The 15,920-nt window shown below is 33.4% G+C and overlaps 1 protein-coding gene across 35 annotated transcripts in view; it reads left to right on the forward strand.

The window, feature by feature from the left end:
* ADGRL2 (adhesion G protein-coupled receptor L2) overlaps positions 1–15,920 on the forward strand; it is a 396,395-nt gene that overhangs the window by 362,181 nt on the left and 18,294 nt on the right. For all 35 annotated transcript variants that reach the window (XM_019647707.1, XM_019647720.1, XM_019647716.1 and 32 more), the window contains 6 exons: positions 7,756–7,881; positions 8,125–8,330; positions 9,401–9,574; positions 10,489–10,698; positions 11,635–11,855; positions 13,181–13,247. In XM_019647707.1, the coding sequence (XP_019503252.1) occupies positions 7,756–7,881; positions 8,125–8,330; positions 9,401–9,574; positions 10,489–10,698; positions 11,635–11,855; positions 13,181–13,247 (1,004 nt within the window). The remainder of the gene's footprint in view (positions 1–7,755; positions 7,882–8,124; positions 8,331–9,400; positions 9,575–10,488; positions 10,699–11,634; positions 11,856–13,180; positions 13,248–15,920) is intronic.

Below are 15,920 nucleotides of genomic sequence, written 5' to 3' on the forward strand. Positions count from 1 at the left end.
TTGGAGCAGCAGATACTGAACCAAGTCTTGCTGTCTGGGATGCCGTACCTTACCTAGCCTAATTGTGCCTGCCTAAATCATGGAACTTTCTATTAATAATTGTAGAAAAGTAAGGCAAATATGAAGAAATAGACAATCTGATTATGATACTTGGATTTCATTTCAAAACCTTGGGTTTATTTTAAATAACCAAGTTTTCAGGAAGAAATAAAATATTATTAAAATCATGTTTGTATTATGAGGTTTTAGAATGGTAAATATCTCATTAACTTTAAATTAAAGAGTCAAAATAATTTGGCCTGCCATAATTTGGGAGACCATTCAAAAGGAAAATAATACTCTACCATACATAGCCTTAGTAGTAATACAGAAGAGTTAAAGCTTCCTTTTGGTCCTAAGCTTATTGTTTTTGAGGTTAATTGATTTACTAGTCTAATGAAACTCCTAAGATACACATGAAACAAGTCTTCTCAAATGTTTCCAGCGACATACCTGTAAGAATAAAGGAGTATAGACTTCTTCATTTTAGAGGACGAGTCATAGAAAGTGTTGCTTGAAGTGGCATGTTACGACATCAGTTTGTATTCTAAACCTTCTAAAGGCTATTTTGAAAACAACAACAAAAAAACACACAAAAAAACTAAAATTTCCCTCTTATGCTCCTTCCAAGACTACAAGAAAATTTTGACAGTCTGTGCTCCCGTCAGCCTCACGTAATGCAGAACACACTATTATTACATGTCTGAGATAGTTTTATTCCAGTTTAAGATAGAGTCTGAAAATTTAAATGTCCAGGAATGTATCTTTCCCAACACCTGTGGTTTTCAGAGTTCTAAGGGATTAGCCTTTTCTTTAAATTAATTAATTTTCAATAACAGTTGACATTCAGTATTATTTGATATTAGGTTCAGGTATACAGCATAGTGGTTAGACATTAATATAACTTACGAAGTGATCCCTCTGATAAGTCTAATACCCTCCTGGCACCATACATAGCTATTACCATATTACTGATTATATCCCCATGACTGTTTTGTAACAACCAATTTATACTTCTTCCTCCCTTCACCCTTTTCAGCCAGCCCCCCACCCCACTCCCATTTGGCCGTGAATTTGTGTGCCATCCTTGCTCAGGGGCCTTGCTAATCTTCTCTGTATCTTTCCAATTTTAGTGTATGTGCTGCTAAAGTGATCACTAAACGATTATTCTTCATACCGGTTGTTGTTTTTTTTCTTTTCATTTTTAATTTAAAAAAAGAGCATTGTTGGTAGAGATGCTTGTAGAATGTAGTACACATTTTACTGACTTCTCAAAAACAGTACCCTCAACTTACCATAAGCATATATTGATTACCCAAGAATCATCACTATAAAAGTTGTTTTACGTATTCTAATATAGTAATGTCTTTATTTCTGAGATAGAAACAATTTTGTGACAGACATTACATATGATTTAGTATTAGGAAAACATTCAACTTTTTCCTAGGACTTGTTCTCTTTTTAGACGGAAGGACTAAAATGTCCCATTATCCTCTATGTCCTCAGTCTCCTGATGCTCTTATCTAAATTTAGGATGTGATTACATAGTGTCTTTGGTTATTAAGACAATTTGATTTTTCTCCTTAGGGATTTCTCCTTGAATCCTTAATTTAACTTTATTGTATGGTTTACCCTTATGCATGACCTCATAAAAATGGTATAATTATATCTGGTTATAGCTTTTAAAAATCAACTTTGAGGTATAATTTATATTCAGCAAGAACAGCTGTTTTAAGTGTACAGTTGGACGAGCTTTGACAAATGTGCACTCGTATAACCAACAGCATGTCAACATTTCTATCAACTCAGAAGGGTTCTTCGTGCTCTTTTGTAGTCAGTCTCCTCATACCCACAGCTTCAGGCAACCAATGATCTGTTCTCCTGTCACCATAGTTGAGTTTTGCTTTTCTAGACCTTCAGTCGAATGGAATCATACAATATATACTATGTTTTGATCTTGCTTCTTTTACACGGAATAATGTTCTTGAGATTCGTCCATGTTGGTGCAAGCTTCAGTAGTTCAGTCCTTTGTATTGCTGAGAAGTACTCCATCATAAGGACACTCCACTTCTTGTATATTTACTCACTAGTTAGACATTTAAGTTGTTTCCACTTTTTGACTGTTATTAAAGTTGCTGTTTTCCTAAGTGGTTGTAGTATTTTATACTCCTGACAGCAGTGAGAGTTCTAGTTGCTCCACCTTGTCACCAGCATTTAGGATTGTCTTCTCAAATGTCTTTTTAATTTTAGCCTAGTGGTCTGTAGTGGCATTTCATTTTGGTTTTATTTTGCATTAATACGATTAAGTTACATTTTGTTGGTAACTGTTCAACTTTTCAAGTGCTTATTGGTCATTCATTTATCTTTCTGTGAAGTGTCTGTTCATATATTTTGCCCATTTTTAATTGGGTCGTTTGTCTTTTTATTAATAAGTTCTAAAGATTCTTTATATAGTCCCAATATAAATCTCTTGTTGGGTATATGTACTGTGAATGTTTTCCCTCAGCATGTAAATTTAAAAATTTTTTCGGAATGATACATTGAGAGGAGCAGAGGTTTTTAATTTTGATTAAAAAAGTCTTCATTACCCAGCTTTAACATCTAGCTAATCCTGTTTCACGTATTCTTCTCGCCATTGCATTATTTGAAAGCAAATCCTAACGTTATTACTGTAAGTACGTTAATACATATCCCATATTTTAAAAGAAATCACAATGTCATTGCCACAGTTTAACAAATTGACAAAAATAAGTTTGAAAGATAACAAAAATGGGTTTAAATTTACTTGATTATTGTAAGTTTGTTAACAGTTTTTTTTAACCAAGATACAGACAGATACATGTCAAACATTTGATTGCAACATTGCTTGAGCTTTTTTAAATTAAAAGTCATTTCTCCCTTCATCTGTATTTTAAAAAAACTTTTTCATTGTTGTTGAAGAAATCAAGTGGATAATTTGAGCTATAGAATTTCCCACATTCTGGATTTGGCTTATTTCTTCCCCATGGTATCATTTTACCATGATCGATATATACTAATCATTAGATGTAGAGGCTTGATCAGGTCAGGTATAAGGTCCGGTCCTTCCCTCTCTCCCCTGCCCCCAAGAACTTTCTATAGCATCATATTCAGGAGGCACATATGCGTAATGTTTGGTTGTCTTTCTTTGTGATCTTATGATTGATGAGGTGGTTTAGGTATTATCAGCCTAATCCATTATAAAATTCCCTATCGTTTATTTCCCCAGTAGGCTTAGCAGCCAGCAGGACTGTATCCATCAGTGTAGGCTTAGCTATACTGCACTAACAGAACCCCTACAGTCACAGCAGCTCGCAACAGAGGTTTATACTTCATGCCGCATCACCGTTGGGGCTTGGCTTTGGCCCTGCTCCCTGTGTCTTCTGTCTGCCCTGTGTTGTGTTTGCCCTGGGACTCATGTTGATGGAGCCTCCAATGTGCATCTGGCAGAAGTCATAGTTTTTTTTTTTCCCCTGTGTGCTCTCTTACTTGCCTTCTTCTCATTGCAGCAGATACTCTGTGATGAACTTGGAAAATAGGACAGAGAAATATATTAAAATCCTATCTATAGAATTGGCTGTGAGTGAGGTTCTGGGTGGTTCTCCTATGAATCAAGTGTATTCACTTTCAGGAAATACGTTGAACAAGGCATACATTATTTCAAGCAGACAGAAATAAGAGAGTATCATAAACATCTGTGTTCCAGTCACCCAGCTGAGCCACATCTTAGTATTTTACCATATTCACTTCAGATGTGGGGGGCAAGAAATAGTTTATAGATAATGTGTAAGTCCCCTGGGTCTCCTTCCTCATTAGATCAAAAAGGGGTGGTAACCATCATCCTTAATTTATTTGTTAGCATTAATAAGCTTTTTTTTTTTATTTTGCTCTACAGGTAATGTACATTTAACTATTTTTTTAATGTTTTAACATTAATGTTATCACACTATAAATGTAATTGTATAATTTTTCTGTACCATTATAATTTTTGTATATATGCACATTGATTACGTGTGTCTCTAGCTCATTCATCTGATCTATTTAAGAACACTCCACAATTATTTAACTGTACCAGTGATATTTTAATGGCTTAAGCTTTTTTGCTGATACTATAAGGAAAACTACAGTGAAAGGTTTTGTATGTCTTCTTCCTCATAGGTATGTGCCTTTCTATACATATATGCACACACATACTTGGGGTTTTTGTATGATAGAACACGCCCATCTTCATCTCTACTAATTACTGCCGAATTGCTTTCTGATATTTTTTTACCAGTTTACATTCTCACCTATAGTACCATTGTATTTCTCATCACTCTCTTTGCCAAAACTTCATTGTTGGCATAAACTTTGTCATTTAATGGGTTTGAGCGGATCACATTATTATTTTAATTCGAAATTCTTTGACTGCTTAGTGCATTTTCGGGCATGTTTGTTTTCTTTCCTGTGTTTTCTTGTCCACGGACCTTTTTCCTGTTTTCCTATTTCTCTGTAAATAATGCATTCTGAACGTTTTCTTTGAGGATTATATAATTGCACCATTTATTTTATTTATGCCTTCTCTTTTAAACTTTGTTCATGGGAACTTTTGTTTTATAGAATAATGAAGTGAAATTTAGGGTTGGTGGTTTTGCTATTTTATTTAAGAAATATTTTCTTTTTTGGTGTCCTGCTCAAGTAAATTTTCTCTACTTTGCAGTTATAAAGATCTTTACTTTCTTTAGAAATGATAAAACGTTGCCATTTTACAGTTATGTCTATAATACACCTGAAATTTGTTTTTGTTTGTGATCTGAGGGAGGGAACTAATTTGATTTTGTTTTCCACATGGATAATCGGTCGTTCAGTACTTTTAGTGCATAATCCATCCCTTTCCCCAATGATTTGTAATAATATCTCTCTGTCATAGATCAAGTTTCAGTACATGTTAGGAGTGTGTGTTATATGTTGTTGCTTTTGTTGTGTTTCAGTATCATTAATGTCTGGTGAGTTCTTTGAACCCTGTTCTTTGAGGAATTGCCTTGACTGCTTTGGGCATTTCTTCCCCATGTACATTTTAATATCAGCTTGTCAGATTATACACAACCAAGAAATCTTGTTGGAATTTTTTTATTAGAATTAGACTGTGTTTATAGATTGATTTTTAAAAGTGGTGTCACAGATTTACTTGTTGAGTTCTCCCAAATAACACCATAATATAAATCATCCATTTGTTTCTAGGTCTTCTAATAAAGTTCTGTATTTTTCCCATTAATATATTATACTTTATTAGGTTTATTACTAGGTAACTTACACTATTTGTTGTTTATTGTAAATAGTATCTGTTTTGAAATTATATATTCTAATTGTTTGTTGTTGCTGATTGCAGCCTTGCTAAATTTTTATACTTCTGATAGTATTTAGAGTTCCCTCAAGACTACTATGTTGTTAATTATGTGTTCTATAAAAAATATGTTTGCTTTTTCCTTCCAGTCTTCATACCCTTTATTTTTCTTGGGTTACTGCATTAGTTAGACCATTCAGTACAGTGCTAAGTAAAACCTGTGATAGGATCATCCTGACTTTAAAGGGAAATGCTTCTAGAGTTTTTTACCATTTGCTGTGAGTTTGGAAAGATAACCTTTATCTGATAACAGAAACTTTATCTGAGCAAGGAATTTTCTTCTTATTCCTATTATTTTATAAAGATTTCTTACATTGAATAGATGTTGAAATGGTTCATTTCTTTCTGTTACTAATGTTTTTATTTAATTTTTTAATATGGTGAATTTGAATAACATATTTTCTAATACATTAATTTCTGTATGCCTTTTTGAGTTAAAGTCAGTTTGTTCAGGACGTTATACTTAAAGTGTGTATAATTTATCAAATACTTTTACATGTATATATTTAACTATTAGTTTATTTTATTTAATGGTCATAAACTGTTGGGTTTCTAATTTATTTTAGTCATTTTTATGTTTCTAGTTAGTTTTCCTTTTTGCCTATTTTTGTACTTAAGTATATAAATGTAAAAATATATATTTACTTATATATATTTATCGGTATAAAGTTTGTTATTCTCTACTATGATCTATATTAATGATACTTTTAAAAAATTTCAACAAATTATTAAGGTTTTTTTACTATGCACATAAGTTTTAAACTCTTAGAAGTAAATATTGGTTGATTTAAATTAACTCTTTGTGCATGTATATCTATGTTTGGAACATTTCATGAAATGCAAAGGATTTCCTTCACCCTATCTTCTGTCACATTTAGGAATAATTAATATTTGAGAGTCCCTTTCAGTGGAAGGAAGAGAGGTATATATGATTAGATGTATATTTTTGTCACTCTTTTTTCCCCCTTCACTCCCTCCCACACACGGAATCTGATATGAGAGGAGATTATTTACCTACCCACCTGCTTAATCTTTCTAAGCATGGCTCAGTAAAATGAGTATCTCAGCCAGCTTCGGCAGCTGAGAGAACTCTGGGAGTTCTATGACTCTCATTATAAACTTGTGTTTCAGGTTCTTGACACGTGGTCTGAGAGCTTATAAAAATTTCCCAGTATTATGATTTCGCATTTGTGACTAAATTTATATGTGTTTTACAAAACAAAGTTATGAAAGATAAAAAAATAAATTAGCATCCAAGAGTACTTTGTAATGGTATATGCCTGTTTTTATTAAAAGAAGTGAACAAATTCATCGTGTGTGTGTGTGTACACAGACACATGTGTAAGGGTAGAAATAGCTATGCAAGATTATACACCATTAGAGAGGTTGAAATATAGAGAAAAATGTATGAACTGTATCTACTGAATTATTAAGAGTGTGTGTTACTCTTGGTTGACAAACTTTTACTAAAAAGCCCAAATAGTATACATTTTAGGTAGGCATTATAGGCCATGTGGTCAAGGTTACAAATATTTAACTGGCATTGTAGCACCAAAGTAGCCATAAGACAGTGTGTAAATGAGGAAACATGGTTGTGTCCTGATAAAACTTCATTTACAAAAGCAGGTGGCAGGCCAGATTTGTCACATAGAGCTTATTTTGCCTACCTTGAATATGTGAACATTGATGGTTACTAGTGAAATTAGTGGGAAGATGTAATATGATGCCATAACATTTTCTCATAAACATGTTGTGCTGGTCTTACTACTGGTAGAAATTAGAGGAAATCTATAGTGCTGTAAAACTGACCTGTGTAATCTTACGTACTAAAATATATCATACTCATATACGTTAAAATAGATGTATACATGCAATAAAGGCATTCAAATGTATACTTTATATCGAGTTTTGCCATTGACAGGTATTGGGCATTGAAAAGTTATTTAACATAGAGCCAAAAAAAATCATTTTGAAATACTTTTGTTTAATGACTTAAATGAAACTTTGAAAGTTGTGTACTATGAATTCATACACTGTTCATATTCATAGGCTGAAAGTCTGGAATTAGTTCATGACAAAAAATAAAAATCTATGAAGAAAATGTTACAATGATTATATGAAATTTTTCAGAGCAGTCAAGCCTTAAGATTTCTGAGAGTAATTTAGTTGTCTGTTCATGATTTTGTTGAACTCTTAACAATAAAGTTTGTAAGTAGATAAAAAGAAACAGTGGTTTCCATGCAATTATCATTTGCCTCTTTGTAGTTTAAAGAATTCCCTTTTCTTCTGCCTCCTTTATCCTTTGCCTCATCCAGTTCTGGAAGTTGCAGTCCTCAGTACAGAAGGGCAGGTCCAAGACTTTAAATTTCCTCTGGGCATCAAAGGAGCAGGCAGCTCCATCCAGCTCTCTGCAAATACTGTCAAACAGAACAGCAGGAACGGTAAGATGGAACAGCCTTTTAAAAATTGACTGGTTTTTTGTACACTTAAACTTGTCCTACAATGCTGAGTATTTGACTCCTAATATGCATTTAAAATAACGCTTTACTGTTTCTCTAAACTTAATCTACATAAAGATTCCATTGGGACATTTTTTTTTTTCATTTTGTTCTTATTTTAATGTATCTTTTCTTATTCATGAGCTTATTTCCTGTAAAATCATATGACTCTTTTTACCTTCCTAGGGCTTGCAAAGTTGGTGTTCATCATTTACCGGAGTCTGGGACAGTTCCTTAGTACAGAAAATGCAACCATAAAACTAGGTGCTGACTTTATTGGTCGTAATAGCACCATTGCAGTGAATTCCCACGTCGTTTCAGTTTCACTCAATAAAGAATCCAGCCGAGTATACTTGACAGATCCTGTGCTTTTTACCCTGCCACACATTGATGTAAGTTATGTATGTTAATGAAGTAGTGGAAGGCTGTCAAACCAGTGAGGACAGAAAGCAAAACTGAAAGTGCTGGGGATATAGAGGGGGCATGGAGAGATGGCAGAGAGGCAAGGAAGGACCTTTCCGTTAGAATTTCAAGTGTTGGACCAGCTCAGAGACACAAGTTTATTTAAGTCTGTGAACATAAAATTAAATGAGGGTCGGTGATTATTAGAACTTAAGTGTATTCTTAATGAGAGCTAATACAGTAATCAACAGGAAAATGTAAATATCTGTAGTTCGTTTTAGAATGAAAATTAACTTTTACCTTAGGCAGCAGGATAGCCGAGTATTAACTGATAGGACTCCACCTTTTTAGCGTGGCAGATTTTTTTTTTTCCCTGATCACTTTTGACACAATTTTCAAGCATTGTATTTTTAAACATCTAAATGTGATTCCTCTGTTGTGCCTTAGAATGTAACTTAGTAGCTAAAAAATGACACTGTTGGAATATTGTCTGAAGAATTTTGGCTGTTTTTATAAGTAGAGTGAATAAGTTTCCCACAAATAGCTAAGTGGATCTCTGGAGTTGGCAAAGAAAAATAAATTTGTGTGGCTCTTCCCTTCTTGTATCTGTTGTGGTTAATTCACTCGCTCTCTTAAGAACCTTGACGTTGCTAACGTGTCAGTTGGAACAAAAATGAGCCCAAAATGGAGAATGGATTTTAAAGCACCTGGTCCTTATAGAATTTTCTCAGAACAAAATTCATGGCTCTAATTTTGTCAGAAAAGACAAAGAAATTATTCTAATGTACCATCAGTATGTAAAATCATACGATGGAAATTGTAATTGTGTAAAATGGGCCTTTGGTAATTTAGAGTATACTTTAGAGTGTTTCGGACTATAAAGCCCCTTTAAGTTAGATATCTGCCTTGTATAACATAGTCTACAATTTTGCTGATGAAAAACTTTATAGTCCGAAACATGCAAAGTTTAATCTAAATTACCTTTTCCACATATTAAACAATTGCTATTGCCATCTTAGAGTGTAAAATCCTAATTTTATCTTGTCATTTTATTTCCCAGCCTGACAATTATTTCAATGCAAACTGCTCCTTCTGGAACTACTCAGAGAGAACTATGATGGGATATTGGTCTACCCAGGGCTGCAAGCTGGTTGACACTAATAAAACTCGTACAACGTGTGCATGCAGCCACCTAACCAATTTTGCAATTCTCATGGCCCACAGGGAAATTGCAGTAAGTATTTGCACTTCTAATTAGTAGCAGAGAAAAACCTCAGAGATTCAAAACAGCTTGTGTAATAGACCCTTCTTTGGGTGCTTATCGTAACTAAAAAGCAAACAAAGTAATGTGGATTTCTAATTGTCTCTGCACTGTCCATATATTTTAGGAAGCCTAGGCCCTATATTTATCGTTGCTTCTGAAAACCATGTGCTTTACAGATTTGTTCTGAGTTTTTCTCCTTTGCCCAGGTCTTTGGTAGAGTCGGTCAGGGACTGAACAGCACTAGGTCGTGCCAAAGAGAAAGGGCTCTAATGTTTAACCTGCCCTCCCCATCTTGCATGTTTGAATCTCATAACAACTGTTATTTTTTTCCTCACCGTTTTGCAAAACTGCAGATTTTGAAATGTCAGAATGACTTCCGTGATGCTTCTTAGCATTCCTTTTTGTGATTAAGAAAGTGATAACCAGAAGATAAAAATAGTTTAAGAAATAAAGCACAAAAACTCTCAGATCTGTTCTACTATAAAAACCCAAGGAGAAATTTAAAACTTAAAATTTGATATATGTGTTAGCCTGGAAAGTCATCAAAATGCCAATTTTTAATCATAACTAAGTATTCTTTACCCTATTATATGTTTTCTATGTATATGTAATTATTTCAATCTTTATTTTGAAGTAATTGGGCTTACATTATTGTCTAGGTAACAGCTTCCACTTTTCATAGGTCATTCTTTGGATATAAAAGTTGATAATATTGAACTCTGTTATATAATCAGAACATCTGTTTAGTATTTAGCCCTGTTTGAACACATAAATATTCAGAGAGTTTAGTCTTAAAAGATGAGCTATCACATGTGCAAGCTATCTTACCTTTAGGTAAATGTAATGCAGAAATATTAATCTTCCTCATATGTTTTTATTTTCAGTACAAAGATGGAGTTCATGAATTACTGCTTACAGTCATCACATGGGTGGGGATTGTCATTTCCCTTGTTTGCCTGGCTATCTGCATCTTCACCTTCTGCTTTTTCCGTGGTCTACAGAGTGACCGTAACACTATTCACAAGAACCTTTGTATCAACCTTTTCATTGCTGAATTTATTTTTCTCATAGGCATTGATAAGACAAAATACATGGTAAGTACCCCTTTAGTTTATTGACCTTGGAGCTCTGAAAATTATTACAACAAGTGTGAATCCACTCATTTGCTGATATTCATATTTGACCTTGTAACAATATTATTGGCATGGCAATTATTGAAGGATAATTTGTAATAAAAGACAGCCCAATCATTAAGTAAAATTATTATGAGTTAATTCATTTCTTGAATTAAGGTACAGTTGTATTTTTCTGGGTTGTTATTAAGACATCTAATTTGAATAGAAGAATGCTGGGAATACTGAAATGAAAAGATCCTGTTTTGCAATTTTCATTTCGCTCACATAGTCATTCTGACCAGTGACCATTTCTTCATATTCTGAGCAGTTTATTCATCATGAGGACTCAATTGTAGAAAGAGAACTTAATAATTACTTAATTGTTCACCCTGTGTTCATCTGCGCTGAGGTGAATTTAAGAATGCTCCACATATGACAAGAAAATCATGTTGGGTAATTAGAGCCTGGGGTATTTGTCATTAAAGCAAATTTAAAACATTCTGCTACAGAAAAAATAGAAATAATGTGTTTGGAAACAACTGTTCTAAAGACGTAAACAGATCATCTACAAGTAAAATATTCAGATTTCATAGTGGATCATTCCAGAAGAGAAATTAAGATAGGTTTTCTTACTTGCGCAAAGTTTCACAAAAACAGTAATGTCTTTTAGTGATGACATTTCTAGCACACCTGGCAATATACTCTATAAGCATTAAACTCTTCAGATTTGGCAGTGTTTATAATCCGTTTCCATTTATGAAGAATGAATTTTAGAGAAGCAGTACTTAATTGTAAATAAAGATGTATTTTAATGACAGTAGTGAACACTGTCAGGGACTATTTTATGATTTTGGAGTGTGCTGTTTATTTATATTCATGCGTTTTCTTTTGCTTTTTTATTCTTTTCCTTTATAGATTGCATGCTCAATATTTGCAGGACTTCTACACTTTTTCTTTTTGGCTGCTTTTGCTTGGATGTGCTTAGAAGGCGTGCAGCTCTATCTGATGCTAGTTGAAGTTTTTGAAAGTGAATATTCAAGAAAGAAATATTACTATGTTGCTGGTTACTTGTTTCCTGCCACGGTGGTTGGAGTTTCAGCTGCTATTGACTATAAGAGCTATGGAACAGAAAAAGCGTAAGTAATTGCAAGCGACCTGAGTGTTTTTCAAGTGAATAATTTTTTAAAGCCTGTTAGCTGTCAGTGAGGTTCCCTGACAGACTAAAATAGCCCCTGAAAGCTTTATTGGTGAGAGAATGGGCATGCCGTGCACAAATTACAATCAAGTCTTTTGTAATTTTCTAGGTTCAGAGCATTTGTACTCTGGCAAGGCAGATTCTAAATTACGGACTTTCTTTTTTAACACAAAAGATTGACCTGAAACAAATTGAAAAAGTAAATAACTTTATGGCCTTAGAAAGATATTAAGTAAAAATTCTTCTGAACTTAAAGCATCTGACAGGCTTAACTACTCAGTTTTAAGCTAATGCTTCATTAGCTCCCTTTGTGCTGCCCACCCTCTAGCTAAGTCTCTTTCTGAATTGTGACAGTAGCACATTCCTTCCCATATGTTTTACTTTGATAGTATTTTATCAGGCAGGTTGAAAGGATTCAAATAAGTCACTGTCTTTCATTTATGAAAATATAGATATTTATGGAAAGTGACAGAAGGTAGACATAGCCATGTTTCTAAGGATTTCATTTGCTAGAGGCATGAATTTGCCTTCCAATTCTGTTTATTTTTTCCTTTGATAAAATTAGTTACATAAAGATTCTTTGGACTAAAGAAAGCTTTTTTGACTGTACAGATGATGAAAGACAAATAAAAGAAATTCAGTGGGGATTCAGTGTTATATGAAAAATGAACCACTAAGTAAAATCTGTCTTAATACGTTTATGCATCATTTACTCTAATAGTGTATGAGTTTATGCTTTGATTTTTTTTTCTAGTATTCATCCATTCCCATTTGACGTATTATATTTATGCTATACAGCTTTGCAACAAAAACAACATGTAAACTTTTTTTTTGTCTGTTATGGTCCATAGGGTTAAACACTTAGGCTCACATATAGACCTAAAAGGCGCAAAAATTGAACATGAGAACTTTAAAATAATGGGACAATTTGGAATATTGAATTTCAGGTTTTTCTTAGTAAAGTCAGAGGTCTTAAGAATTAGGGATTGGGGCTTGTTGGGCTTTATTGTTTTCCCCATATAAGCATAATCATACCTTTATCAGATTTAAAACCTGAAATGAAAACTAGTAAGTTGGAGTAAATAAATTACTACTCTTTAAGTCAAAGCTAACTCAGAATTAATAAAATTGGTCTTGCCTGTGATAAATCACTGGTCAAAGGCAATATAAAGATAGCTTTGTTAGATTTTTAAAATTCTGTTTTCTTTGTGATATTGAGGCTCCGTTGAAGCTATTTGCTCAGTACATGCTCTTTTTTCTCACTAGTTGCTGGCTTCATGTTGATAACTATTTTATATGGAGTTTCATTGGACCTGTTACCTTCATTATTCTGGTAAGCAGACTCTATTTTCCCTTCATGTTTTAGCATTAATTAGTATTAGTGCTAATTAGTACTTTTCCTGAAAATCCTCTCTCCTAAAAAGTAATTTTTTTCATTTCTAATTTAGATAAAATGTCATGTCATAACCTTAAAAAATATACTCCTATATAAGCCATGTTAAGATTGCAGGATTTGAAACTAGTTTGATAATTAGAAAGGAATAACTGAGATGTATAGCAAAAATTTGTTTTTGAGTAGTGGAGATTTTTTTGCTAAGAGTTTTAATTCAGGAAGTTATGTCTCCCAAATCTGTAATATTAGTCCTGTGCCAAGTCTGTGTAGCATTTATGAAATTAAATGAATGTTTTATAGAAGTGAAAGAACATTAGCTTAATATTTATCTTAATTTCCACATAGTAATTTAGTACTTTTAAATAAATGTCCACACCCTAAGTTCTTTTCAGAGCAGAAAAAGATGTTTTAAGCTTAGATTAATAAATAATAAATCAATTTTAAACTCATTAGAAATAAAAAAAAATTTTTCTAAGACTTAAAATACCAAATAAAAATACTGGTTTTTAGGAACATTTATTTTTAAATAAATTTGAGGTAAGTTAAGTATAGTGTAATTAGGTATTTTCAATTCCTTACATTATTGTTAGTGAAATATTTGAAATATAGTTGAAATAAAAAAATGTAGGTAAAATATTTGGATTTCAGTATTTAAAACGTTTCACTCAGTTTTAGCATTATGTTATTTCAAATAGGTGTTATTGACCTAAGACTGAAGAGGAAACATAAACAAGTTTAAATATTGCCTATATCTTTTTATTATTATTTAAAAGTTTTTTGTTTCCTTTAAAAAGTGACACAGTGAGCTGCTTAGGCTATTTCTGTGATTAGTGTTTCATAAAATTGAGAAAAATTGTAGTAGTTCAAGGAAATTTAAAACTACTTTAAGCGTATGTACTTATGTCTTGAAACTGAATTTTTTACATCCTTATACAAAGCAAAATGAAAATTTGAGATGGATGCCTGCATGAATCAAATCAATAAAACATTCCCAAGTGTTCCTAGAAAACTGATTTCTCAATAGAATTATTCAGTCCAAATGATTGTCCCAGTTTTTGTTCTTGGTTTACTTATGTTAACAAAGCCTACGTCTATTTTGAATTATAAGACAAGTAGCTGACATGAAGAGATATTATCCTTAAAGGTACAGGCTTCTTTTTTTCCCCCCTGAGCCCTTGGCCAAACATATTGATATTTTGAATATTGTAAAGAACCATGTTGAAGGATAGTTGTTCTATAAAATGATTATGTGTTTATTTCTTTTGACTGCAGTTTTGTGTATTTTCTATCTCTGAAGATAAATACTGACTTATGAGTATTAAAGAACAGTTCACTTGGTGAAAGGAGCTAATGCTCACATATACTCAGCTTCCAGCAAGAAAAGACGTAAAGGACATTTCATTATATTGCCCGTTCACGGTGTCTTTATGATCCTCTACCAAATCATTTAAGTTGAGATGTGAAGGGCTTTGGGGAACAGTGTTCCCAACTTAAAACAAAACAAAACAGCAGGTAGCAATCACAGTGCAGACCCTGGGAGTAATTCTTCTCTTGCAATTGCTTTGCCCTCTAATCGTCCCAGCACACAGAGACAGAGAGTGGTAGAGAGTATAAGACATTATCTCTCATGTAACCTAAACTAGATGTGATATGATTGTACAGTACTGTTTGTTGAATATTAATATATTTACCTACATAGGTCTTACTGGTAATAATGGGACACTTAAAAGTAAATTCAGACACAAATCTTAATAATATAAATTACATAGTGTACTGCACTTTTAAGTACTCTTACTACAAGTTTTGCATTTCCAACGTGGCTGAATTGAAACCGTTTAACTTAGTAGTATTAAATAAGTGTGCACTTTTAATAATCTTCTATGAAGAAAAATAACATGCTATGGAAGATGAAACTTCCCACTTTTGTATTTCTATTGCACGCCTTGCCTACAGGCCACTAGAGTTATTATATCTATGAGAAAAGTGCTTGTAAGTAATGAGCAGTGGGAAACCATTAGTATGCCTGAAATGGTTTAATGAAAGCTTGGATCATGACTCGTCAGGAGCTATTCTTATCATTTGGACAGCTCCATCTGCAACGTTAATAATTAATTCAGTTCAGTAAGAGTTCAGCTCACACACTCATTTAGAAGCCTTCTTCAGAGAACACCTCTCTGGCTGCTGGTCCCTGGGAGAAATAGGTTTCTGCTTGGCTCACAGCAAAGACCTGGAAACACAAGTGCAGTTTTAGAGTTGCGTGTGCCAGGTAGGAAAAGCTCCAGGGAGGACAAAAAGGGTCAGAACATGTGCGGTTCAGTTAGGTGACTTCAGAGTGGTGTTTCTGTGCTTCTGTCTTATCATATCCGTGTCAGCACTGCAAGCTGTGGAATGAATTTTAAGCTCCTAAACTCAGGCGGACGTGATTCAATTGAGCAGGTTGATGACTCCAACGCAAGCTGTGCATTCCTATAATCTGTGGGCCCTTTTTCTAGTTTCAAACTTCTTTGTATTCTCCTGTCACCAGTATGGGTGATGATGAGCTTATGCCATATCATTAAGGAGTGATGAATGTTGTCAGCAAATTATACTGGAATATTATTTAAACAATAATTT

This window comes from Hipposideros armiger, unplaced genomic scaffold (assembly GCF_001890085.2).
Source record: "Hipposideros armiger isolate ML-2016 unplaced genomic scaffold, ASM189008v1 scaffold_115, whole genome shotgun sequence".
NCBI lineage: Eukaryota > Metazoa > Chordata > Mammalia > Chiroptera > Hipposideridae > Hipposideros > Hipposideros armiger.